Source organism: Lithobates pipiens, unplaced genomic scaffold, assembly GCF_037356315.1.
Source record: "Lithobates pipiens isolate NorthernLeopardFrog02 unplaced genomic scaffold, aLitPip1_a1.2 Scaffold_13, whole genome shotgun sequence".
Classification (NCBI taxonomy): domain Eukaryota; kingdom Metazoa; phylum Chordata; class Amphibia; order Anura; family Ranidae; genus Lithobates; species Lithobates pipiens.
Window position 1 is genome coordinate 387,944,250 of NW_027507718.1, and position 27,224 is coordinate 387,971,473.

General features: G+C 43.1%; 1 protein-coding gene across 1 annotated transcript in view; it reads left to right on the plus strand.

The window, feature by feature from the left end:
- The window catches only part of SNX25 (sorting nexin 25), a 229,212-nt gene that overhangs the window by 200,382 nt on the left and 1,606 nt on the right, over window positions 1–27,224 (plus strand). The window contains exons 12-18 of the mRNA XM_077477313.1: window positions 554–694; window positions 5,304–5,417; window positions 12,778–12,942; window positions 15,657–15,774; window positions 21,014–21,080; window positions 23,631–23,812; window positions 26,333–26,433. Coding sequence (XP_077333439.1) covers window positions 554–694; window positions 5,304–5,417; window positions 12,778–12,942; window positions 15,657–15,774; window positions 21,014–21,080; window positions 23,631–23,812; window positions 26,333–26,433 — 888 coding nt within the window. The remainder of the gene's footprint in view (window positions 1–553; window positions 695–5,303; window positions 5,418–12,777; window positions 12,943–15,656; window positions 15,775–21,013; window positions 21,081–23,630; window positions 23,813–26,332; window positions 26,434–27,224) is intronic.

Below are 27,224 nucleotides of genomic sequence, written 5' to 3' on the forward strand. Positions count from 1 at the left end.
GATTGTAAGCTCTAATGAGCAGGGCTCTCTGATCCTCTCCTGTATTGGTTGGTATTGTAAGTGTACTGTCTGCCCTCATGTTGTAAAGCACTGTGCAAACTGTTGGCGCTATATAAATCCTGTATAATAATACTTGTTTTTACCAGCTTAGTGGCAGAAATGTTAGAGAAAGTTCCAACTTGGATCAGTGTAAAATAAGGTTTAGTCAATTCACATCAGTGATCTAAGCTGCGCATGTGTTTACATGTATTAGAATAAAATGTAATCAATAGGTACACATAATGTCTGTAATCACTCTGTCGGAGGTCTCCATCCGTGCATTTAAAAAAATAGTAGTTGGATTTTGTTTAAATAGGCTTTGACTTACTACAATACTATAATTATTTGGAGGATACGGTCAGTGTCGTCCTTTTATTCTTGGTCATGAGTAATCAAAGCAAATCTTGATTTTATGTCAAATGATACTCAGAGACCTCAGTTAAAAACCTCCAAATCAGGGGGTTCCTATGGTTACATAAGAACTTCAAAGAAATGAATAATTGTGTTCTTTCAGGTGTCTGAGGAAAATGGTGAGCAGATGCCTCTGTATTTCATGTTGGTGAGTTTGCCAGAGTCTAATGATTCAGATAGCAGGAATTGGACTGTACTGAGGAGGTTAAGCGAATTTCAGAATCTGCACAGGAAGCTCAGTGAGGCAAGTATTTGCAGAGTTCATTTTTTATTACTTCATCAGCTCCGATTACTAATACTTTTGAACACTTAAAACGTATAGAAGCTTTGTTTATGTGCTCAAGTATTGTATATGAAGGTTTAGCTTGAAATCTAGATGTTATGTTCAGAATATAGTGTAAGCCTTTGCTCAGTTGATTAGAGATGAATAATAACTGTTTAGTTGAATGATATATTTTAACCTAACAGGGGCAATTTTGAAAGAATGTTTAAACCCCCCCCCCCCCCCCGGGTTTTGCAGAGATGTGCCTGGGTTCGGTGTAGTGTTTTTATATCATTTAATATATGCTTATTCAAGCAGGATGGTGCTTAAGTTACTCCTACGCATTATATCCTCACACATGCTCAATACTGTGTGATTTTATGCCCTATGCATGTACATTGTAGGGATCGACCAATATAGTTTTTTTGGTGCCGATACAATACCGATACCTCTCAGGCCGATGGCCAATATTATGTGCCAATATTCTGTACATTTAAAAAAAAAAAAAAAATGTTTACACTGTCCTCTTACATTTTTTTTTATTGTTATTGCTGTCGAAAGGAATGTAAACATCCCTTGTGACAGTAATAAGCAGTGACGGGTGCTCTTTATGGAGGGATCGGGGTCTATAAGACCCCAAACCCCTCCTCTGCACTTGAAAGTATTCAAAATGTCAAGATCTGCGCTTTTGAATACTTTATTTTTTTTAAACTGGAGCCTTAAGATGCCGGTATTCAGGTAAGTGATGTCATTACATCGTTTAGGGTTACTAGATCCGAGACCCGAGGGAAGCATCAGCTTTGTTCGGGTCTTCGGCCAGCTAGCGGACGTGTCGGCTGGTTGCTTGGGCCTCCCGGTGGGACGGGAGAGCTTGGGTGTTATTACAATAAAGCTGGCCATCTGCTCTAAAGAGTGGTACCTGTGTGATGCATGCAGGGCAGGACTTGGGGTGGTGGGGCCCCTGGGCTTGAGTCGCTTTCGGGCCCTACCTTCTATACATTACTTTAAATAGAACAAAATGATACATACTGCCAGTAACCAATCAGCAAACCCAAAGAAAAGAGAAAAGGAGAGATGGCGCAAGGAACAATTATATATAGTCCTTAAATAGCCACAAATATTATGTATAAAAACAGTCATTAGGATTGCTCTGAGGGCTGCACCCTGGAGAGCAAATCACAACTCTATAAAACAGAAATAGAAAAGGACAAGGTGCGCCAGACTCAGTGCAGTATTAAAGAACTTCTGTTTAATTGGACAAAACAGCCAAATAGCTACTCACAAATGTAGATAATATATAAGCGTATAACTGGGGGATGCTGTACTGGTATTCGTCCTGGGTCCATGATGTAAGCGATCGTTCTCAGAGGCACCACAGGAGGATGAGAAGCGGTGGTGGCGGTAACTCTTGTCCGCGATCTGTATGTCTCCAGGGCAGTGTAGGCGCCGCACGCCCTGCAGTATCGATGGCGTCCATGAACCGAAAGACAGAGGCCAGAAGTGCGTTCCAAGGTGGAACGCAAACACCGCGGACCTGAAGTGACTTCGTGGCCAATGAGATGACGCGTTTCACAGCATCCACTGTTTCATACGATCTAGCTTACCATTCACAAGGTCATATATATATATATATATATATATATATATATATATATATATATATATATATATATATATATATCTATACACACATGCTTAAGGGAAGCGGCCGGATGTGCGGAAACAACCATATACACAGTAAATAATGTAATAATTAAAAATGAACCAGGAGATTAATAAAAGCAATAAAAATTGATAAAATTGTAATTAAATTGTAACGAATATTAATATATTTAAAATGTAAATGGGCGGGGCCCCCTATTGGGCTTGAGCCCAGTCAAGTCCAATGGTAAGTCCAGCCTTGGATGCATGCATCACCCCGGTAAAACCCCTTGAAGCAATATTGATTAAATCGGTCAGTTTTGTGACCGATACTTCTAAAAAACTGAATATTGGCCGCACCAATAATTGGTTAATCCCTAGTACATTGTCAGGTAAACAACTATTTTGGCCTCCACAAGCCTGCCATTAATGTGGTGAAATCCTGTGCATGCATTTTAGTGGCCATACAGATGGTCACTACTACTCATGCATAGGATCTTCTACCATATTTCTGATATAAAAGTATGGCGGTGGTGTTCAGCACTAGCAGAGTAGTGTATAACGCTCTAGGTTGCTACCAACCTTGCGTTGATTACAACAGCCTTATTGTGATGTCAGAAATATGTCACTGAGATCCCACAGATCTACAATAGTGGCAGCACAGGTTGATAAATAATGCAAATGCACAGAATTACCTCACTGCCATTTCCTTGACATACAATTATGGCAACAAGATCCTTACTTAGCATGTGTGGCAGTGACCAGAATTTAGGTCTATTAGTATGCATGCTGGAAAGCGATTGAAATAAAAACTTTGTTTATTGCCCTCCCCCTCCCCTACCCATTTTGTTACCTTTTCTTTTCTGCCCTCCTTGCCACCCTGAAGCCCACCCATTTTTGTCACTCTGCCTCACCATCTTACCACCATCCGCCCCAATCTCTCCTTCACCCACCCCAGGTCCCTTTCCCTTACAGCTCTGGCGCACACCTATCCGCAGTGTGACCACCCAACCCTGCTCCTCTCCCTCACCACTCCACTGCACAGCTCCACTACTGCCATTCGGTCCCCCCCCAACCCCCCTCATTGTCAACATTCACCCTCGCTATATAATACAGGTACATTTCAAAAATTAGAATATCATAAAAAAGTTCATTTATTTCAGTAATTCAATTCAAAAAGTGAAACTCCTAAATTATATAGATTCTTTACATAGAGTGATATATTTCAAGCATTTTCTTTCTTTTTAATTTTGGATTATTATGGCTTACAGCTAGTAAAAACGCAAAATTTAGTATCTCAGAAAAGTAGAATTTTGTGAAAAAGTTCAATATTGTAGACTCTGGTGTTAAATTCTAATCAGCTATTTAACTCAAAACACCTGTAAATGTTTCCTGAGCCTTTAAATGGTCTCTGTCTGGTTCAGTAGGTTACACAATCATGGGGAAGACTGCTGACTTGATAGTTGTTCAGAAGACAGTCAATGACACCTACAAAGAGGGTAAGTCACAAAAGGTCATAGCTAAAGAAGATGGCTGTTCAGAGTGTTGTATCCAAGCATATTAATGGAAAGTTGAGGGGAAGGAAAAGGTGCACAAGCAACAGGGATAACTGCAGCCTTGAGAGGATTGTGAAGCAAAAGAAGTTCAAGAACTTGGGGTAGATTCACAAGGAGTGGACTACGGCTGGTGTCAGGGCTACCATTGTTGCATTCCTTGTGTCAAGCCACTCCTGAACTATAGACAGCGTGAGAAGTGTCTTACCCGGGCTAATGAGAAAAAGGACTGGACTCAGTTGGCCAAAGTCCTCTTTTCGGATGAAAGTAAATTTTGCATTTAATTTTTGGAAATCAGGGTCCCAAAGTCTGGAGGAAGAGTGGCGAGGCACATAATACAAGTTACATGAGGTCCAGTGTGAAGTTTCCTCGGTCATTGATGATTTGGGGAACCGTGTCATCTGTTGGTGTTGGTCCACTGTGTTTCATCACTCATTCAAGTCCATAGTCCGTGCAGCCCTCTACGAGGAAATTCTAGAGCACTTCATGCTTCCCTATGCTGACCAGCTTTATGGAGATGATGATTTCATTTTCCAGCAGGACTTGCTAAAAGTCCCAATACCTGGTTTAATGATCATAATATCATTGTCCTTGATAGGCCCGCAAACTCGCCTGACTGAAACCCCATAGAGAATCTGTGGGGTATTGTCAAGAGGAAGATGAGACACCAGACCCAACAATGCAGACGAGCTGAAGGCTGATATCAACGCAACATGGGCTTCCATAACACCTCAACAGTGCCACAGTCTGATTGCCGCCACATTGATGCAGTAATTCATGCAATAGGAGCCCAGACCAATTATTGTGTGCATACTATACTGTCCACGGGAATACATTTCTGTATTAAAAATCCTTTGTTATATTGGTCTTATGTAATAATCTAATTTTCTGAGTTATTGAATTTTTTGTTTTCACTAGCTGTAAGCCATAATCATCAAAATTAAAAGAAAGATGTTTGAAATATATCACTCTGTGTGTAATGAATCTATATAATATGTGTTTCACTTTTTGAATTGAATTACTTAAATTAACTTTTTGATGATCTTTTTATTTTTGAGACGCACCTGTATTTTGAGAGTTTTTTGTTTTATCCTTGCGCTTTTCTCTAATAACCTTTTTATTACTAAGGTTATGTAGGGCTATGTAACTAATACACAGATGCAAGTTAATATTTGAGTGTCTCTTTTCATCTTATTTGTGATACTCATTCCCTTCAGTCAAATTATCATTTAGGCAGAACAGCACATTGTATGAGTGAATTAGATTTACAAATGGCTTTAATTAAAGTTCAGTATGCCATGCTGGCAATGCCAATACAGTACAGCATCAACTCAGTGTGTTTTCTCAATACTATTTTATCTGAAAAAATAATCTAGTTCCTTTCTCTGATCAACCAGTGTTTCCCTTCCTTGAAGAAAGTACAGTTGCCTTCTCTCAGTAAGATTCCATTCAAATCTGTAGACCAGAAATTTCTAGAAAAATCAAAAGCACAGTTAAATAATTTCTTGCAGGTAAGTCCCTTATTTTAGCAACTTACCTCCTTTTTTCCCCAGCCTACTTTCCTATTTTACTGTAGTCATATACTTTAAAAAGTCAGTGCTACATCACTCAATGTTATCTATAACTGTGTATTAAATATATGCTAATGTAATTTTGCTATATGGTAATGTTTTGTGTATATACAGTATGTCATGCTTATTAACTTTTAACACACCTCAGTATTTTGAAAGCTAAAAATAACTTCATTTGGTCAGCAATATATTATTTTTTGTTAAAACCATGTCTTCTATCCTAAGCCCCACCAATTTAGACAGCTGAATATTTGTACTGTTCTGTCATAGAGACAGTTGTGACTTAAAGTGGAACTTCAACCAAAATGTATGTTGTGCCTAGAGAGAAAAAGCTTCCCAGATTTAGGGGAAATCTTACATTGATAGTTGCCACTAGAACGGATGTCCCCATTGGACGATTTCTTTAGCGTTCATCACGGGACACAGAGCAGCTATAGTAATTACTATCTGGGTTATATGCCACCTATAGGTGAATAGACACTGGCGCACCAAAAAGACAAGAAGTCCTCCTCTATAAAACCCCTCGCATACGGGAATTACCTCAGTTTTTTCGCCAGTGTCTTCAAGGTGATGGCAACGGTGGATTAGGTTCTCTATGCTAAAGATGGCCCCAGTTGAAGGTCCTGTCAGGATCAAGGGGCTATGCATTCGGATCCATTCGATGTGGCAAATGAGGCTAAGATGGATGGTACCCGAGCCTTGAGGAATAAAATAGCGAAGTTTTGTCTGTAATGCGACCCTTTGGGCGTTGGACCCTGGGATCCAGACCCTTGGGCAGATAAAAGATCCAAAGGCTGTTCTGGCAGGGTGCTGTACAAGTCCAAGGGTGTGGACCCCAAAGCTTCAAGGGGGACCCTGTCCTTGAAGGTCCATAGGAGACATGACTTGCTATGATGGGTGAAGATTGGATCTGGCTGAGATATTTCAGCAGTATCCTGTGGCGGAAATGATAAATTTAAAAGAAAAAAAAAAGGGGAATATATGTTCACTTTAAATGTTTGTTCAGTAGTCCGGATGTCTTGCCTGGACCTCCCCACTAAAGGGAAGTGTGGTGCTGCATATTTTACACACCTTGTTCTCTGGCCATTCAGGGAGTTTTCTCTCCTGGGCTACCGTGGCCCCCTTTTTTTTTTCTTTTGGGAGGCAGGCAGCATCGTGCATCGTGTGCCTCTCACCTGGTGGTAGTCCTCTACCTGCCATGTCTCTCTCCTGTCTGGCACCATTGGCATTCCCTCCTTGTGGAATCGGCCGCATTGGCCAGGGCGCGCGAGCACTACTTTAAAGGTTTGCAGAGGATGCTGGGGGTGTGGCCTAGGATGCGGCTGGTGTGAACGTAGCACGCTACACCAGCTCAGTGGCTATAAAGGGAGTTCCTGCTGGGATTCCTATAGGACTGCTGGATGGACACAGAGTAGGCTGCCGCTGGGGCACATGAGTCACTGTGGGGTATGGATACAGGCATATAAAGGCACGGCTACTGGCTGTTAGGCTGAGCTGTTATAGCAGCTATAAGCTGGACTACAGCTCAGCAGTGGATTGAGTACACAAATTGTTGGGTACGTCAATATTTTGCTTGTAGCAATGTCTTCCCGAAAGAGGAGTAGGGGGAACGCAGCAGGAAGGGGCGCAAGGGTGCCCCTGTCAGGATCTGAGGATCCTAGTAATGCTTCCGCAGTGCTATCCCCTAAAAGGCCAGAAGCAACTGACCAATCTGAGCCATTACGGTTATCAGGCATAGTGGTTACTTCCAATGCTTCAGCATATATCACAAAAGACAATTTGGCATCAGTGTTGGCTGGTTTGGAAGGCATTATAGTGGTATGATCACTTCTGTCTTCCAAGGGGGGAAAATATACGAAAGATCTCCTCCTCCCTCTCCTGATCCTCCACTAATGGAACAGGAATGGGCAGAGGATGTAGAAGTGCCTCTGAATGACTCGGAAGAGGGTCAGGTGGACGACTCCTCTTTTGAAGAGTCAGTTTCTGAAGAGCCTTTCTCAGATTCTCAATCCCAGAGATTTAGTTCAATCCCCTATGGAATTGGTCTGTTTCTGAAACCGCCTTCTCGTCTTTGGGTTCTTTGCGGCCTCTGCAGAGTTTAAATCATGATAGTTTTATTCCTCCTTAAAAGATTTTCACTTTTGTATCAATGGAGGAAAAATTCACAAAAAAGTACTAGCAAATGCCAGCAGTTGATGCTGCTATTTCCACTGTGAACAAAAGATGAACCTGTCCTGTAGACAATGCACAGGTTTTTAAAGTTCCAGCTGATAACAAGCTGCAATCTTTACTACTTTTGCTACCGTTGGCTGAGCAGCACAACCTGCTGTGGTCGGCCATAGGAATTTGTTAATCTTTGAAGGACCAGTTTAAACGAGTCACTAAGCGTATTCCTGCTCAAGGTGAATCTGCTTGCGAGTTGGCGGACCTAACACGGGCATTATGCTTTGCAGTAGATGCTCTTAGGGATTCTATTCAGCAAGCATCATGCTTTGCTCTTGTGTCTGTGCACATGCACAGAATTTTATGGTTTTAGAATTGGGCAGTGGAATTGCCTTGCAAAAAGCTATTGGCAGGTCTTCCTTTTCCTGGGGAACGTTTTTACAGGGACGATTTGGATAAGTATATACAGAAAATTTCAAGGGCTAAGAGTGTGCTCTTACCTGTTAGTAGAAGGAATAAGCGTCCTTCATTTAAGGTCTGTAGCACCTCAGCGCCTAGTACCTCAACCTCCAGTTTCGACAGCCTCTGCTGTCTGGATCAAGAGGTAAGCCTCAAGAGCAAGGACAAGCAAGAAAAAGCCCTGGGTCCAGAGACCTGCCAAACCAGGTTCTAAGGCCTCCTCATGAAGGGATGCCCCCACTCAATCGGTTGGGGGGAAGGCTTCTGCAGATTTCTGGGAAAAGGGGATCCAGCGCAGATGGGTCAATTCCATGGTGTCTCTAGGCTACAAGTTAGAGTTCCAGGAGTTTCCATCATCTCAATTTCTAAAGTCAAATGTTCCCACAAGTCGAAAATCTTTATTCCAGGCACTAGACCATTTGAGGTTGCAAGATGTAATTGTGGAGGCACTGACAGAAGAGCAGTTCAGGGGCTTCTATTCAAATCTTTTCACTGTGCCAAAGCCAAATGGGGATGTGTGACCCATTCTAGAGCTCAAAAATTGGAATCCATTTCTAAACATTCGCTCCTTTCGTATGGAGTCAATCCAGTCAGTCGTCTTCGCTCTGAGGGGAGGATACTTTCTGGCATCAATAGACATCAAGGATGCATATCTGCATGTGTCAATTTGCTTCACCCACCAAAGGTTTCTGCGGTTTGGGGTAGAGGGGCGTCATTCTCTGTTCATGGAATTGCCCTTCGGGTTAGTCACAGCCCCTCGGGTATTCACAAAGATTCTGGCTCTGGTTTTGGCAAGGCTAAGAGCCCAGGGTATAACAATAATAGCATACCTAGGTGATCTATTACTCATGGATCAATTGGCTGCAGGCTTAGGGTGGAATGTGGCCAAAACGGTTCATTCCTGAAACACCTGGTTTGGGTTCTAAACCTGGAGAAATCAGCCTTACAGCTGGTGCAAAGGGAATACTTGGGTCTGATTGTAGACACAATCCAGAAAAAGGTGTTTTTGCCTCTAAATTCATTGCTATAAAGGATCTGGTCTGGGTTGTGAAAGGAAATAAGTGCCCCTTGATTCATCTTTGTATGAGGTTATTGGGGAAGGTGGTAGCTTCATTTGAAGCGGTTCCCTATGTGCAATTACGTTCAAGACCATTGCAGTATTCCGTCCGCCTGGAACATGATGATCCAAGCTTTGGATTATCAGATGTATCTGTCCCCAAGGCTGCATCAGTCTCAATTGGTGGTTGGTAGCCAGGGATCTGTAGAGCGGAAAGTCCTTCCTGCCAGTAGCTTGGAGAGTGGTGACCACAGATGCCAGCCTCTCGAGCTGTGGAGCGGTTCTGTAAGAAACCACTGTCCAAGGGAAATGGTCAGGGATGGAAAGAACCTTACCCATCAATGCCCTAGAGATTCGAGCAGCTTGTCTGGCTCTAGTATCTTGGATTACCAGATTACAGGGTTGTCCAGTCAGGATTAAATCCGACAATGCCACGGCAGCAGCTTACATCAACCACCAAGGGGCTACCAGGAGTCAGGCAGCCCAGAAGGAGGTGGACCACATCCTGACATGGGCAGAGAAGCATGTACCATTTCTGTCGGCAGCCTTAATTCCAGGAGTGGAGAATTGGCAGGCGCACATCTTGAGTCACCATCAGTTGTCCCCAGGTGAGTGGTCCCTACATCCTGAGTTTTTTTCAGCAATTTGCCAATGATGGGGTACCCCGGACATAGATCTGTTGGTAACTAGGTTCAACAAGAAACTAGACAGGCTTGTCTCAAGGACAAGGGATCTGCTCGCATTTGGAGCAGATGGTTTAGTGATTCCATGGGATCAGTTTTCTATGATTTATGCATTTCCTCCAGTTCAGCTTCTACCACGGCTTTTTGCGCAGGATCAGAGAGGAGGGGAGGCCATTAATATTGGTAGCCCCAGTTTGGTCCAGAAGGTCTTGGTACACAGAAAATGTAAGGTTGGCAGTGGGGAAACAATGGTTCCTTCCACTCCGTCCAGACTTGCTCTCTCAAGGTCCAGTATTCCATCCTGCTTTACAGTCGCTAAATTTAACAGTTTGGCTATTGAGTTCCGGATTTTGAAAAATCAAGGGCTTTCTGGCTCAGTCGTGACTACCCTGGTAAATGCGAGAAAACCAGCTTTGAGGACTATTTACTACAGGGTTTGGAAGTCTTATATTTCTTGGTGTGAGGCCAGGAAATGGCATCCCTGTAAATATGTCATAGGAAGAATTCTTGCATTTCTACAGTTGGGGGTAGAAATTAAGCTGGCTTTAGGTACGGTCAAGAGTCAGATCTTGGCCTTATCTGTAAGGGAAGGGGTTATATGGGGAATTGAACTTCCTGTTTAGGGTGTGCCAGTGTCCACCACCTAAAGGTGCCATGTAACCCATACAGTTATTACTGTGGCTCTGTGTCCTATGATGTACTTCAAGAAAAGGATTTTACAGGTAAGCTGTTATAAAAATCCTATTTTGCCCCATTTGCCCATCTCATAGACATCCCTTCTACTTCTACGAAGCAGCCTACAATTTCCTCCAGGCACCAGTACCTATGCTGACACAGCAGCCTTCAGCTTTATTGAAGCAGTGGGCCGCAACACTCTATGCATGTATGGTGGCTTCTCCATGGGACCTAATGTAAGTCTGGAGGTTGCAAGGCAAATTTAGAGTTGGCCGTTAAAGCTTAGAGACAAATTGCTTTATAAATGAAGATTTCTGATTCCTAATTAAAGATGGTACTAAGGAAGTGTGCAGGCTGCCAATGATCACCTCACTATCTGAAAGTATTGCCTTCCTGGCTGTCATTCTGGTCCAGTGTCTTTAGTACATTCACTAACATGGAGCTGCACCAGGTCAGTTTTCATAGAAGGCCTAACCAGACAACTATCATTTTCATAAGGGGGTCTGTCAAGGTAGCCTCAGTATTTATTTCTCTCAGTAAAGGTCATCTTAACCACTTCCCGCCTGGTCAATAGCGGATTGACATCCGGGAAGTGGTTCAGCTATCCTGACTGGATGTCATATATATAGTTAGGTTGAATAAAGACACCAGTCCATCCAGTTCAACCTGAGTGAGTGTCTACAATTGCCCCTTGCACACTCACATTGGTCCCTACCCTCAAGGAGCCCACAATCCAAAGTCCCCATTCATATACTAGGGCCAATTTTGGATAGAAGCCAATTAACCTACCTGCATGTCTTTGGAGTGTGGGAGGAAACCCACGCAGGCACAGGGAGAACATGCAAACTCCAGGCAGGTAGTGTCGTCGTTGGGATTTGAACCAGCGGCCCTTTTTACTGCTAGGCGAGAGTGCTGACCACTACACCACTGTGCCGCCTTCAGGATAGCAGCCACCGTGGCGCTCATCACGGTGATCAGTGGAGAAAAGGCTGTTTACTACGTGATCAGCTATGTCCAGTCACAGCTGATCACAATATAAACTGGAAAAGCCATTGATCGGCTTTTCCTCACTCGCGTCTGACAGACGCGAGTAGACGAGAGCTGATCGGCTGCTCTTCTGACAGGGGTGGTCTGTGCTGATTGTTTATAAGTGCAGCCCCCCCCCCCCCCTCGGATGCTCACACTGGACCACCAGGAGAGCCGCCAGGACCACCAGGAAGGGGGGGCAACATGTGGATGGCCAGGTATGTACCCCATGGCCATCCACATGTGCAAATGGAGGCACAATCTGTGCCAATTAGTGCCCACAAATGGGCACTGACTGGCACCATCATGTAACAAATAAAATCAGTGATGCCCAGCAATGCCACCCACCAATGTCCAGCAGTGCCACCTATGAGTGCCTATCAGTGCCTCCTATGAGTGCCCAGCATCAGTGTCCATCAGTACCACCTCATCGGTGCAGCCATATCAGTGCCCGTCAGTGCAGCCATATCGGTGCCCGTCATTGAAGAAAACGTACTTATTTACAAAAAAAATTTAACAGAAACAAAGAAAAATTGCGTTTTTTTTTCAACATTTTCGGTCTTTTTTTTTATTGCACAAAAAAAAAAATCGCAGAGGTGATCAAATACCAGCAAAAGAAAGCTCTATTTGTGGGAACAAAATGATAAAAAATGTGTTATGTTAGTGTTACATGACTGCACAATTGTCATTCAAATTGCTAAAGCTGAAAATTGGCATGGACAGGAAGGTATCATTTTAATATGCTTCAAATGAAGACTGCAAGTGGTCCTTTCATTACACAATGCATAGCATGTCCACTGTTATCAGGAAACCGACCCCAAGATTGGCCATGTAGTTATCCCTGGATTGCATGTTTGTAGACAGGATGTTGCTGCAAAGAGGCAGCAGCTCTGAGATGAAACAAGAGGAGAAAACCATCTTTTTAATTTAAAAAAACTTGGCAATTATTTCTGATGCATAGCAAGTTTAAATGGTATTCAGTTAGGGTTTATATCTACTTTAAATGCATTAAAACAATGAAATTGATCAGAAATCACTCACAAACAGAATTTTATAGGTTTATATAGTTTGAAATAAAGAGTCTTTTATTCCATGTTTTTACTTTACATGTGCTGACGTTAAGAAAATACACTGTGTAGAAACGTTTTATTTTTGTGAGCAGCACACACAGCAGTACTTTTCTGATCTATTCTGAAATGACATGATTTATTAAGATACGCTTATCCTTTCTCTGCAGAAGCTGCTTTCTGATGAGAGATTATATCAAAGTGAGGTGCTCTATGCCTTCCTGAGCCCGTCTCCTGAGCACCTCAAAGTCATGGATGTCCAGTGCAAAAAATCTTCCTTCTCACTTGCTTCATTTTTGGAAAGACTTCCTGGGGAGTTCTTCTCTCACCAAGAGGTGAGTGCATCCCAGCTATTACAATTCATGAGTTTGTAAAAGAATTGTTTATTATGTTTTTATGGAATACTGTAGGGTTCAGGGCCAGATCTCTAGTATCCTTTCTAGTAATCTATCGATCACAAATAGTTGATCAGACGGAGATGGAAGTCGGTACAAGTCTAATCCTTTTTGCTTTATTTTATGTTCCATTTTTTATTTATTTTTCCCCAGAATTGTTCATTGCAGTACTCAGCCATAAGGAAACCCTACTGGAAATGTGTCAACTATATTGGGAGTCAATAAAATGTAAAGGTTTTTGGGAAATTTGCTGCATAGTGTGAACCTGGAAGCGCTCAGCTCTGAGCACTTCTGAGATCCAAGCTGTCAGAGTTTAGGCTGCTAAGTCTGGTAGGCAGTAAGTAGATCAGTGTTTCTCAACTTCAGTCCCCAAGGCGCCCTAACAGGTCATGTTTTCAGGCTTTCCATTATTTTGCACAGGTGATTTGATCAGTTTCACTGCCTTAGTAATTACACAGCCATTTCATCTGAGGGAAATCCTGAAAACATGACCTGTTGGGGCACCTTGAGGACTGGTGTTGAGAAACACTGAAGTAGATCAATCTGTCCATGCTTGGTGGGCTGGAGCAGAGGGCAAGGGAGACGTTGGGGATCTAATGGACCCCTTATGTTGACATAAACAGTACCTATCACCTGACCAGTTCTATCACACGATAATAGTAACTGCAAAAAAAGGTTAGTAGAAAAGAAAAAAATTAATTAACAACATCCCATAAATAACCATTCCATAAGACATATTGGGTATTGCCAAGCTAGTTGGAGTGAGAGAAATAGTTGTAAGTTCCTCATTTATGGTTATCACTAAACCGTGAGCTGTAAAGGCATTTCAGTTGTTGCCTATTGAAAATTTGGGGTACTGTAATTTTTTTACCGTTTCATGGATGCACGCAGATTTGAATAGTTGATATCTGTTTACACTAACTCATCTTTTATGTTGTACAAAAAATTGGGGATTATATTGTGTTTGTGTGCAATAAATATCCGTTTAGTGTATATTTTACTGAAAATATAGATTTGGTAAACAGTTGCCCAAAGGTCATGTGGCATTAAAAATACTACTTTTAAAAAAAAAAAAAAAAAAATTTTATTCTACTAAGAATCTGCTTTAAAATATATATATAGAATATGTTGGGGGCTTAAAGTACCGTATATACTCGAGTATAGGCCGACCCGAATATAAGCCGAGGCCCCCAATTTACCCCCAAAAAAACTGGCAAACTTATTGACTCGTGTATAAGCCGAGGGTGAGACATGCCTGTCCATCCCTGTGTGTGTGTCCGTCCCTGTGTGTCCGTCCATCCCTGTGTGTCCGTCCGTCCCTGTGTGTGTGTCCGTCCCTGTGTGTCCGTCCATCCCTGTGTGTCCGTCCATCCCTGTGAGTGTGTGTCCATCCATCCGTCCATCCCTGTGTGTGTGTGTGTCCATCCATCCATCCATCCCTGTGTGTGTGTGTGTCTCCATCCATCCATCCATCCCTGTGTGTGTGTGTGTGTGTGTGTCTCCATCCATCCATCCATCCCTGTGTGTGTGTGTCTCCATCCATCCATCCATCCCTGTGTGTGTGTGTCTCCATCCATCCATCCCTGTGTGTGTGTGTCTCCATCCATCCATCCCTGTGTGTGTGTGTGTGTGTCCAGCCTACCTGTGTCCCGAGCCTCCGTCCCGTGCCTTGCCTCCGTCCCGTGCCGTGCCTTGCCTCCTTGCCTCCGTCCCGTGTCGTGCCTTGCCTCCGTCCCGTCCCGTGCCGTGCCTTGCCTCCGTCCCGTCCCGTGCCTTGCCAGGATCGCCGCTCTTCGTCGGCGCCTCGGCGGCCATACTACAATTCGAAAGCCGCGCCTCCACCTCCGCCTGTTATAGGCGGAACACTGAATTTCCCAGCAGCCTGTGTTCCGCCTATCACGGACAACGTCTCATCCTCGTACTACGGACGAGGATGTGACGAGGTCCGTGATAGGCGGAACACAGGCTGCTGGGAAATTCAGTGTTCCGCCTATCACAGGCGGAGGCGGAGGCGGAGGCGCGGCTTTCAAATTGTAGTATGTCCGCCGTCTGTCTGCTCGATACGCTGATCGAGCAGTCAGACGGCGATGACTCGAGTATAAGCCGAGGGGGGCACTTTCAGACTCAAAAAAGAGGCTGAAAATCTCGGCTTATACTCGAGTATATACGGTAATTTCTAGCTAAAAATGCAGATATGAACATGTGTGAAAAATGAAAAAAATACTTCGGTAGTGAACTGGTAATGATGAGATTTATTGCCTGAGTAAGCTTATCCCTATAGACTTTTATTGTATTCTATGTTAGACAATGCTGAGCGCCGTTTCTGCTGATGGTGCAGATACTGGAAGAAAACAAAAGATCTGCTAAATTGACTAAATGTACATCTGAAAATGACTACATCGTGTTTAACTTTACAACCTGAGTAGCAAGCTATGTATTGCTTTTGTCTCAGCAGTTTTTTTCTTGCATTGTTAGCTGAGACTTCATTCCTTGTCTGTATTCTTAAAATATGACTTTTGCTACTTTGTTGTACAAGTTGCTTTTTATTTTATATACTGTGCATCTGCCTGACTTGTCTTCACCTAACATATTTTAAATCCACACATTTCACTATTTGTTCACTGTCATTACGTGACTTTCTGGTGCATCTATAGGATGAAACTGAGGAAGACAGTGACTTATCTGATTATGGGGATGATCTCGATGGGAAGAAGGATGCCTTGGCCGAGCCATGCTTCATGCTGATTGTTGAGATTTTTGAGTTGCGAGGAAGTGAGTGTTATTGACACACATCTCAGATGTTTGTTGTACAGAATACAATGATTATGCAGTGCATCATTCTTCATAGGTGTCACACCTGTCACACAGCCACCCTTTGCAGTATGATGTTATACTTATTCTATTGAGACGGCTGCTGCAACACTGACATCTACAGGCAAAAACTTATACCACAGTGTACTGACTACAGAAAATTTTGGGAATGCCTCTCATGTCTTCATTACAGTATTTGTAGAAAACTGAATCTGTCCACATATATTTGCACTTTGTTTCCAATTTTGTTTTGTTCAGATAAGGGCCATGTACACATGGCCAGTATAAAATAAATTCCACAGACTAGGTGTAGAATGAAGCACAAACCTTTGTTATACATCAACCAGATCTCCACAAACATAGATCTTGGTATCTTTTATGTGATTGCTAAAATTAGAAAGGCACTCGCTCTATACACATCACAAAAAAATATATAAATATATATATAAATATCACCTGTGTAACCATGCACCCAAAAAATATTATCTAAAATTAAATCAAATGAAATGCAATATACTCCTGGTTCTGAAATTAGGCATATAAGAAGCATGTATGTAATGTAAGCATTAAGACAAGTTAATAAGTGGCAATAAGGTGTTAATACATAAGTCTATAACTAAATGGATATCGCCAAATCACAGTGCTGCCAAATCATGGACTTATGGATTAACACCTTATTAGCACTTATTGTTAACTTGTCATTGTAGTCAGTCTTCAAGTGTGAAATACTATATTCCTGAAAACCAAGGCCTGAGGTGTGCCATGGCCTAGCTGGTCTGTATGCCTGAAAAGAGGGCATACTCTGAATGTAAGAATAAGAAAATACTATGAGTATGTATGAAAGGCTGGGGGAAACGGGTGGGTGGTAACCCAGAAACGCCAACAACACTGGCCCTGACAGAGGAGGATGATTAAATAGCTCTCTGACTCCTCCGACAAATACAGCACTTGTAGTCAGAGTCTTCAAGTGGGAAATGCAATATTCACAAGAACCAAGGCCGAGGTGTACCATGGCCTAGCTGGTCAGTATGCCTGAAAAGAGGGCAAAAAGACACAAATTTAGGTGAAGAAGGGAAGGTAATGATCCAACACGTATAATGGCGTGCGCCTGGATGGCAACAGTAAGTATCCTCTGTGACAGGAGAAACCCACGACTCCTGACTTGGTGATGAGAAGGAACCCCCTATAGAACCTGCGAAGCTACCTAGAACCCAATTGAACATCCCGTTAAAGATTGGGTTGAGCCTGATGCCCGAGACAACCCAGACATGAGAATGAACTGCTTGTGAATGAGAGGATACGTGAGGGAAAGGATAGCAAGGGCTGGCCCGAGGAACCCCTGCAAATGATGGCCGAGAAGATCGAAAAATACTTCAAACACACACCAGAGAAGTAGCTTGGTGAAATGCCCCCCCCCCCCCCCCCAACCCCTGGTCTAACCATACTTGTTATGGGGAAGTGAGAGGGTGAGTGCAAAAGACCACTGGCAGGAGTGCGAAATGCTGGATACCTGATGGATGTGATGGAGTAAGCAGATAAGGCCCATCCCCCATGGCAACAAGCATCGTCAAACATGGAGAAACCATGCCAGACACAGGACACTGGTCCCACCTGATATGATCGGGTCATGCTTCAGCCTGAGACCTAACAACCGGGTCTGAATCCTGAACCTAGGGAGGAGGACCAGACTCCATCCCGAGGAAATGAGTCCCATGGCATGATACAGACATACTGAAGCCCCCCTACCTGGAACAGGCTGGGGATCGGAAAAGACAACTGGACTGATGTCCCTGAGCATTACTCCAGGCAACATCCTATACACAACATCAGAGCCGAGAGTGGAATCAACGCCCCTCTGTGCCTACCTAAGAATGAGAATATGAGCAGAAATGACAAGACCACTGCGCGTAAATGAACCTGATGAAGGACCCCCACCCTCGTGTAAGAAGTAAGTGAGCCCGAGTAACCTGCAGAACAGAGACAGGTAATTAACTGAAAACTCAGGGCTCGTGTATCCACGGACCGTGGTGGGTAGTCGTATAGGTGTGGTGAATGAACATGCAGCGTATGATATATGGTATACGGGCGAGAATATTGTGAACAACAATCATTTACAAACGAATCCTCAGCTAACTGACCCAGGTACAAACATGAACACAGATATGATGAGACATGACAACCAACGAAGATGAAAACAGCTACCGGAGTATGCCATGAGTGAACAACGCCCCTCTGAGAAACGCTGAGGCTGAACACCGAGGCTGAATGCTATGACAAATGCTGGGGCAGAAATGCAAGGACAGCAACACTGTGACAGAAACGCTATGACAGAAATGCTGAAACTGCTGAGGCAGAAACTATATGACAGAAAAACAATATGACAGAAAACGCTGAAGCTTAACGCTGAGGCAGAAACGTAGAGACAGAAATCCAGGGGCAGAAACGCAATGACAGAAACACTGAGACTGAAACGCTGGGGCAGAAACGCTACGACAGAATGCTGAGGCAGTAATGCAATGACAGGAATCCTGTGGCAGAAACGCTGAGGCAGAATTGCCATGACAGAAATCCTGAGCACCCTGGGGCAGAAACGCTATGACAGAAATGCTGAGACTGAACGCTGAGCCAGAAAATGCTGGGACAGAACACTGACAGAAATGCTGGGGCAGGAAATGCTATGGCAGAAATGCAGAGACTGTACGCCGAGACAGCCGGGGCAGAACGCTATGACAGGAATGCTGGGGCAGAACGCTATGACAGGAATGCTGGGGCAGAACGCTATGACAGGAATGCTGGGGCAGAACGCTATGACAGGAATGCTGGGGCAGAACGCTATGACAGGAATGCTGGGGCAGAACGCTATGACAGGAATGCTGGGGCAGAACGCTATGACAGGAATGCTGGGGCAGAACGCTATGACAGGAATGCTGGGGCAGAACGCTATGACAGGAATGCTGGGTCAGACCGCTATGACAGGAATGCTGGGTCAGACCGCTATGACAGGAATGCTGGGTCAGAACGCTATGACAGGAATGGTGGGGCAGAACTGCTAAGGCAAAAAACGCTATGACAGGAAGGCTACGACAGAAAAACTCTGAGACTAACCGCCTAGACAAACGCTGTGACAGAAACCTGGGCCCAACACTATGACAGAAAAAAACGCTGAGACTAAACGCCTAGACATAAACCTGGGGCCAAAACGCCATGATGAAACACTTGTGACTGAAACGGTGGATGCCCGGGAGGCGCGCGGGGATCCCCCTCCATGATGCCCCATATGAGTACCGGGAGGTGAGCAGTGCCCCCCCTCCCCCATGAGAACCGGGAAGTGTGCGGGAGCCTTTACACTAATGCTTACAGTGTATTATGTTCTTCATTCCAGCACCAGGAGTATATTGCATTTCATTGGATTTAATTTTAGATGATTATTTGTGTGGTTGCACACACATTTTCTCAAACTAGTATATTCATCACATTATATATATTTTATTGAGTGACGCAAATAGAGCAAGCACCCTTCTAATTTTAGCTTGATATCTTAGAGGTGTTTTATTCACACTTAATGGGGCAGCTGCCATATACAGTATCTCACAAAAGTGTTATTATATCTATTCATGTGACAACATTGAAGAAATTACACTTTGCTACAATGTAAAGTACGGTAGTGCTTGTATAACAGTGTACATTTACTGTCCCCTTAAAATAACTCAGCACACAGCCATTAATGTCTAATGTAGCTCCCCAGTGCCAGCAGCACTCATGCAACACCAGACCATGACACTCCCACCACGCTGGACTGTAGAGAAGACACACATGTCTTTGTACTTCTTGCCTGGTTGCCACCACACATGCTTGACACCATCTGAACCAAATGCTGTAGGTTTATCTTGGTCTCTTCAGACCACGGGACGTGGTTCCAGTATTCCATGTCCTTAGTCTGCTTGTCTTCAGCAAATTGCAGGGTTTCTTTTGCATCATCTTTAGAAGAGGCTTCCTTGTGTGGCGACAGCAATGCAGGCCAATTTGATGCAGTGTGTGGCGTATGGTCTGAGCACTGACAGGCTGACTCCCCACCCCTTCAACCTCTGCTTTTAGTGCAGGGTGAGTGAGGAGCAGGGGTGGACCAGGTCGAACATTTCCTAGCTGAAGCAATCGGCCAGAAAACTGTCAGCCGGAGGACACAGCAGAGCTGCAGGACCAGACTCCCCTGGCACTGCTTTGAGCTGAGGCTGCAGCGCTCCCCTCCATCTCTCTCCTCCTCCACTTGTGTATCACACACACAGCGGGCATGTCCCAGAGCTGAGTCTGTGTTCGGCGGCTCAATGTAACAAGGTCCTGTCGTCCTAGACCGACTCGCGTGATAGATTGAATCAGTGTTCTGCCTATGAAACGACCCAGTCTAGGGGTTGGGACCTTATTAAACCACACCGCTGAACACAAACCCAGCTCTGTGATACACAGCGGGACATGCCCGCTGTGTGTGTGATCTATCATCCAGATGAGTCTGTATTGATGGGGCACAGTGAGGCTGCGTTGGTGGGGCACAGTGAGGCTGTGCTTACGGGGACACAGTCAGTGAGGCTGTGCTTACGGGGACACAGTGAGGCTGGATTGATGGCACAGTGAGGCCGCCTTTGATGGGTACTGATATGCTTTATGTTAATATTGTTAAAGAAGTTGTTAATATTTATTTTTGGAACTTAATTCTGCTTAAAACATTTAACAGTGTATATTCATGAGGTAATTTGCAAGGGTGTGTTTAGGGGTGGGGCAGGGCAGGGGTTGGTTGGGGCAACTGGTGGCGAGTAACTCTTAAGGCCTGGCTAGTGGTTCTGGACCTGAAATTTTGAGCCCTGGTTTAGATATGAATGGCTAATACTGTTTTATACAAGCTGTACACTCACTACTTTACATTGTAGCAAAGTGTCATTTCTTCAGTGTTGTCACATGAAAAGATAGAATAAAATATTTACAAAAATGTGAGGGGTGTACTCACTTTTGTGAGATACTGTACATACAAACACATAGGAACTCGTTGGTTGGTGCCATTTCCTCTTCTTTTTAAGGTCCGAAATAATATTGCCCAATATCTCAGGTGTAATAATCCAGTGTGCTATTTGTCGGTTGTAAAATAAATGACCACATAAGTATCAAAACTAGAGGGTTATCTTTCCTGACGAGTGTTTCTGTTTTATTGCAGTGTTTAAGTGGGTGAGAAAGACACTAATTGCACTGGTACAAATTACATTTGGAAGAACCATAAACAAGTAAGCTTTAAATGTCCCTTTTTCATTTTTTTTTAAATTTTCTTTTTTTATTGGTGACATTTGGGGATAACAGATTTAAACAGTGACTAACGGGCCTACTGTCTCAGTCCTGTATTTTTGTGGCTTACTGAAGCACTGCAGTGCATGTGGGTGGCTCACTTTAAAAGCCACGTTTTTATTTTTTCCTAATGGTTACACGTGTCCAATGGCACTACTAAAATATGTACGATATAATTTATACTTATCTACAAAGTGACATGTTTGACTAACACCACACTGCTTGGTGTTTTGCCCAGATTTCACCAGTTTGTTATAACAGAACTTAATGCACTTCATAATGCACAAAAAGGAATCATTCAGGGGATTAAGCCTGTCCTCCATGTAGAGCCGACGGCAGATGCGTGTTAATCCACGTCGGAGCTGCGTGCAGGCAGCCCATAGAAGAAGGTGCACATGTAACGACTGCATAAACACAATCACATCTCAAAGCTTGCCATGCAGGCAGGAGGCTTTTACGTTCAGATCTATGCACCCGCTCTTGCCCACATGATATCTATTGATATGCGATTGTATCCAGCATTTGCATCCACTTCTGTAAGATGCCCACCCACAGCTTAGAGGTGGATTCAGTCTGTTTTCTATATTATAACATTTAAAGGATAATCCGATTATAGGGGAAAAATGTGATGTCCCTCTAAAAATACATGCCAGCCTGTAGACTAAAATTACTGGCTGTTGAGATCAGTTTATTGCTACATTCTTTTATGTCCTTTCTTAACCACTTCAGTGCTGGGCACTTTTACCCATTTCCTGCCCAGGCCAACGATTGCGCAGTCATGCAACACTGTACCCCAAATTAAATTTTTAGCTTTTTTTGTCACACAAATAGAGCTTTCTTTCAGTGGTCTTTAATTACCACTGTTTTATTTAACTTTCTGATAAATCTAAAAATAACAAATATTTTGAAAAAAATAAAATAAACACATTTTTCTTCGTTTAATAATTTTGCAAATAATCTCTCTTCATAAATTTAGGCCAAAATGTATTCTTCGGGGAAAGTAACCCAAATCGGTGTATGTGTTTTTAACCTGTAGGAAAGTTCTAGAGTCCACAGACTATGATATGTATTGATCAATCCTGATGTACTGACATCCCATTTCATTTCTTGAGGCCCAAAAATGCCAGGACAGTACAAATACCCCCAAATGACCCCTTTTTGGAAAGTAGACAGTGCAAGGTATTTGCCCACAGCGTGGCGTGTTACATACCGTATATACTCGAGTATAGGCCGACCCGAGTATAAGCCGAGGCCCCCAATTTACCCCAAAAAAACTGGGAAACGTATTGACTCGTGTATAAGCCGAGGGTGAGACATCCCTGTGTCCCGTCCGTCCCTGTGTCCCGTCCGTCCCTGTGTCCCGTCCGTCGCTGTGTCCCGTCCGTCGCTGTGTCCCGTCCGTCGCTGTGTCCCGTTCGTCGCTGTGTCCCTGTGTCCCGTCCGTCGCTGTGCTGTGCTGTGCTGTCCGTCCATCCCTGCCTACCTGTGCCAATCTGCAGCCTCTGTGTGCCACGCTCTCCTCCTGGCAGACGGCGGCCATTCCTCTGTTCAAAAGCCGCGCCTCCCTCTCTGTGATAGGCGGAACACTCAATTTCCCAGCAGTCAGTGTTCCGCCTATCACGGACATCCTCTCATCCTCGTCCATAGTATGAGAATGAGCGGATGTCCGTGATAGGCGGAACACTGACTGCTGGGAAATTGAGTGTTCCGCCTATCACAGAGAGGGAGGCGCGGCTTTTGAAAAGTAGAATGGCCGCCGTCTGTCTGCTCGACACGCTGATCGGGCAGGCAGACGGCGATGACTCGAGTATAAGCCGAGGGGGGCACTTTCAGCCTCAAAAAAGAGGCTGAAAATCTCGGCTTATACTCGAGTATATACGGTAGTAAGGTTGAATAAAGACACCAGTCCATCCAGTTCAACCTGAGTGAGTGTCCACAATTGTCCCTATCCCTGTACATTGTGTCTCATCAAGATGCTCCTCCATTATATATTATTTATTTAAGATACCCATATATTGCTGTCAATTTAAGCAGCGCACCACACACACATTGCTGCCCCACAATCCAAGGTGTCCAACTCACATTCATATACTAAGGCCAATTTTTGATAGAAGCCGATTAACCTACCAGCATGTTTTTTGGAGTGGGAAAAAACTGGAGTACCCGGAGGAAACCCATACAGGGAGAACATGCAAACTCCAGGCAGGTAGTGTCGTGGTTGGGATTCGAACCAGTGACCCTTTTTACTGCTAGGTAAGAGTACTACCCACTACACCACTGTGCTGCCCCTCCTGTGTTCTGGGAGGACGTCATATGATGTCTACCCAGAACAATGAGTCCTGTCCGGCCATAATTTTTGCAATGGTCCAGATGGGAAGGGGTTAAGATCACCTTTTTTTTCACTTTGGATGAAACTTAGAATGACCAGTAGCCAAGTAGACTGATGCTTTTATGGCCCTTATATGTTTTTTTTTTTTTATTATTACTTTCAGACAGATCCGGGACACCGTGAATTGGATTTTCAGTGAGCAGATGCTAGTTTACTATATCAATGTATTCCGAGATGCATTCTGGCCAAATGGAAGATTAGCACCTCCAAAAACCTCAAGAACAGAGCTGCAGTGTCAGGAAACAAAGCAGAAAGCACAGCAAAAACTACTTGAAAACATCCCCGGTGAGCTAACTGCTATGATAGGGTTGGATGGCGCATTTATACACAGCAGTGACCACTTCACTGTCATTAGGCTGTAAAGGCTACAGTCATCAATGTTTTTATCTTGAATAAAGATACACACAAGTTAATAAGCACCTTTCTCTTCCATTGTGACTTGTCTGCTTTGGAGATGCATGCTGGGGATTGTTATAGTGTGTAATCATGGAAGCGGAGTGACCTCACAGTGTGTTGTAAAGAGCCTTATTGGCTGACATTGTATTTTTGTTCCGTTTTGCTACATAGACTAACTTCAGCACTATAGAAAATAGGGCATATATCTATTTCTACCCATTACGGAGCTAACTGAATGAATGCGGTCTTACCTGAGCCATGTAGTTTCATGAAAACGCAACCATTAATATTTTCTATTCTAAAACCACTTTATCGTAACATTCTGGTTATTTGTTTAGGTCCTACTTCTCTTTTCATACTGTATGTGTTGTACTGCCTAATATCTAACCTTGTGTCCCATGGTGCATTGCTTTAGTAAGTGCCAAGTGCATACTCTAATTGCACTGCTTGCAATAGGTTACTATACTAAAGTTCTGCCCTAATCATGTCTCTGCCTTTCTGATTAAACTCACGTAAACTTAGTCAGTTTATTCTTGTGATGAGTTTGCTTAATGTGACTTGATCAAATAAAAAAATGAATAAATAAAAAATTCCCACAAAGAAATCTAGAAATGACCCATCCCACTTACCCTGATCTTCAGGCCTCATGCACACTGGACGTTAAAATAACATTCTAAAAACGACAGTAGCTTTGCAGTGAGTTTTTCAACTTTTTTCAAAGTTTTTGCAATAGTGGCTTGGGGCGCTTCTTAGCGTTTTTCCGCGTTTAGCGTTTTATTTTTTATTTATTTTTTAAGATTTCATGTTTTTGATCCATTAAAAAAAAAAACACTAGTGAGCATAGTTTTTGAGCATTCATCAACATTTTTCAGCGTTACAGCTAAAAAAACATCTCTCAGAACCCACTAGTTTTTTTTTTTTTTTTTTTTTTTTTTTTAAACGCCACTGCCCAAAACTGCTAACAGCCTATGTGTGTGTGCATGGACACATAGGATAACATGATGGAGAGTTTAATGACTGTAGAAAAAGTCTACAGCCAAAAACAGCTGTTGTAAAAACGTGTATGAGGCCTTACTGTTGAAGCTCGCCGAAAGATCTCCTGATCCCTGGCCCTCTACTGTGTGCTGTGGTTCAATTGGGCCACCCATATGTCAAATCTGGGAGGTGCAATGGATTTTGATGCATTTTCCATGCATTCTACCCATTTTGCTATTTTTCCCCGTGGAAGATGTTTTGATGTTAATGAAAAATGCACCAAAGATCCAAAAAGTTTTTTGTTTTTTTTAAAGTGGAACTCCAGCTTTACAAACTTAAGTAAGTTTTAGGAACTAAGGCTGGGTTAACATTGATGCGGTCTTCTGCTTTGCATGTCATGTGTACAGGAATTCCCGAATGCAAATTCAGTGAGGTGCGAATTGGGCCATACGTTACGTGTGGCTCAATTCGCACTGGATCCACACCAAAAGCATGCAGGTCCTTTTTTTCTGTCTGCACTGGAATCGGATCGCATGGGTTTGAACATTCCATCCGATTCCACAGTTCGCACTGTGTTCTGCCAACCGATTTGGGGGGAGTCATTAACTTTATATTAACACCCACAGCGGTTTGCAGAGCACAGTGTAAACTGCCTGCGATTCTGATGCAGTGTAGGATCTGCACAGGAATCGCTGCATTTCCCACACCGCATCAGTGTGAACCGGGCTTAAAAAAACAATATAGTAACATATTATATTGATAAAACCTGTAAAGCTGTTACACTTTACCCCTCTGGGTGTACCCATGTTGTATTGCGCCTGATAGCTGGATTTACAAAGACACCCAGCTTTGTATATTGTGGTGCTGGATGTGGAATGCACTGTCTGTAGACAGTGTTGCTGTAATTTATTTGAATTGCTCCCTGAGGCTAGTTTATAAATATCCCTCACAGTATCATTCTGTACAATAACAATTATTTTCTATAGTTTATTTTAATAGGGCAGTTTTAATGTCAATTAAAAACAGATAGTTGATGAAACGGCTTTTGCTTTTGCCTCTGCAGAACAATAAAAGTACAATTGCTTTTCAACTACCTTTATAAGTAAAAGTATTACTGTTTTTCAGGCATAGACAAGGCCGTTTTTATATATATATATATTTTAATAGGGCAGTTTTAATGTCAATTAAAAACAGATAGTTGATGAAACGGCTTTTGCTTTTGCCTCTGCAGAACAATAAAAGTACAATTGCTTTTCAACTACCTTTATAAGTAAAAGTATTACTGTTTTTCAGGCATAGACAAGGCCGTTTTTATATATATATATATATATAAAATGAATTTGTGTGTGTGTGTGTGTGTGTATATATATATATATATATATATATATATATTATTTATATTTTATTTAGTTCACTTTTCATGTCTGTTTCCAGATGCACTTCAGAACTTGGTTGGACAGCAGAATGCACGTCATGGCATAATCAAGATATTTAATGCACTTCAAGAAAACAGAGCTAATAAGCATCTACTTTATGTAAGTAGAGAAGCTTCCTTTTTTTTGTTTTGTGAGTTTGTGTTTGCTCAAAATTCATAAGTTGATTAGTAACAACTCCTTTCAGGCTATTTAAAGTCTCTTCATAACTAGCAAACTATCACTTTGTAATGGAATGGTCATACTGACTCTGTTTAAAGCGTAATGCCAAGAATTCAGACACTTTGTAAAAAGTGCAAGCACATTAGGAGTTGAGTCCAGGGAGGTGCATGACCTCTCCTGGGCTTATCTCTATTTATATCTGACAGGTTTTTGGCTCTGCCAGAGCAGATATTTACACTTAGGGCTGTGAGAAAAGAGAGAGGCACACAGAGCTGCTATGTCCACCTCTCCCCTTTGCTGCCCATTCAGATAAGCCTTTAAATTTGGGCATGAGCTCACATAATACAAATGCTTCTGTGATTGAGCAGGGGGAGGGGAGGAGCGGGTATAGCAGCTGCACCAGCTTTATTGTTGAAGATGCTTAGACCTGAAGCATCAGCATCGGGCTCCCGGAAGTACAGCAATAGCTGTCTTCTGGGAGTACAGTAAAACAGTCAGATGTAAATAGAGATGAGCCCAGGAGATGTTATACAGCTCTTTGGACTTAATTCATAGTGTGCCTTCACTTTTTACAAAGGAGCTTTAAAAGTATGAGAACAATCAGCATGCCAGTCCACCTTGCCCATACCCATGTCTGTGATATACACAGGATGATACATGAAATCTGTTTGATCCTCAGCTCCTGAATCTCACCTGTTGGCCCCAAAAATGCAGAGTTTATTTCTAAACCT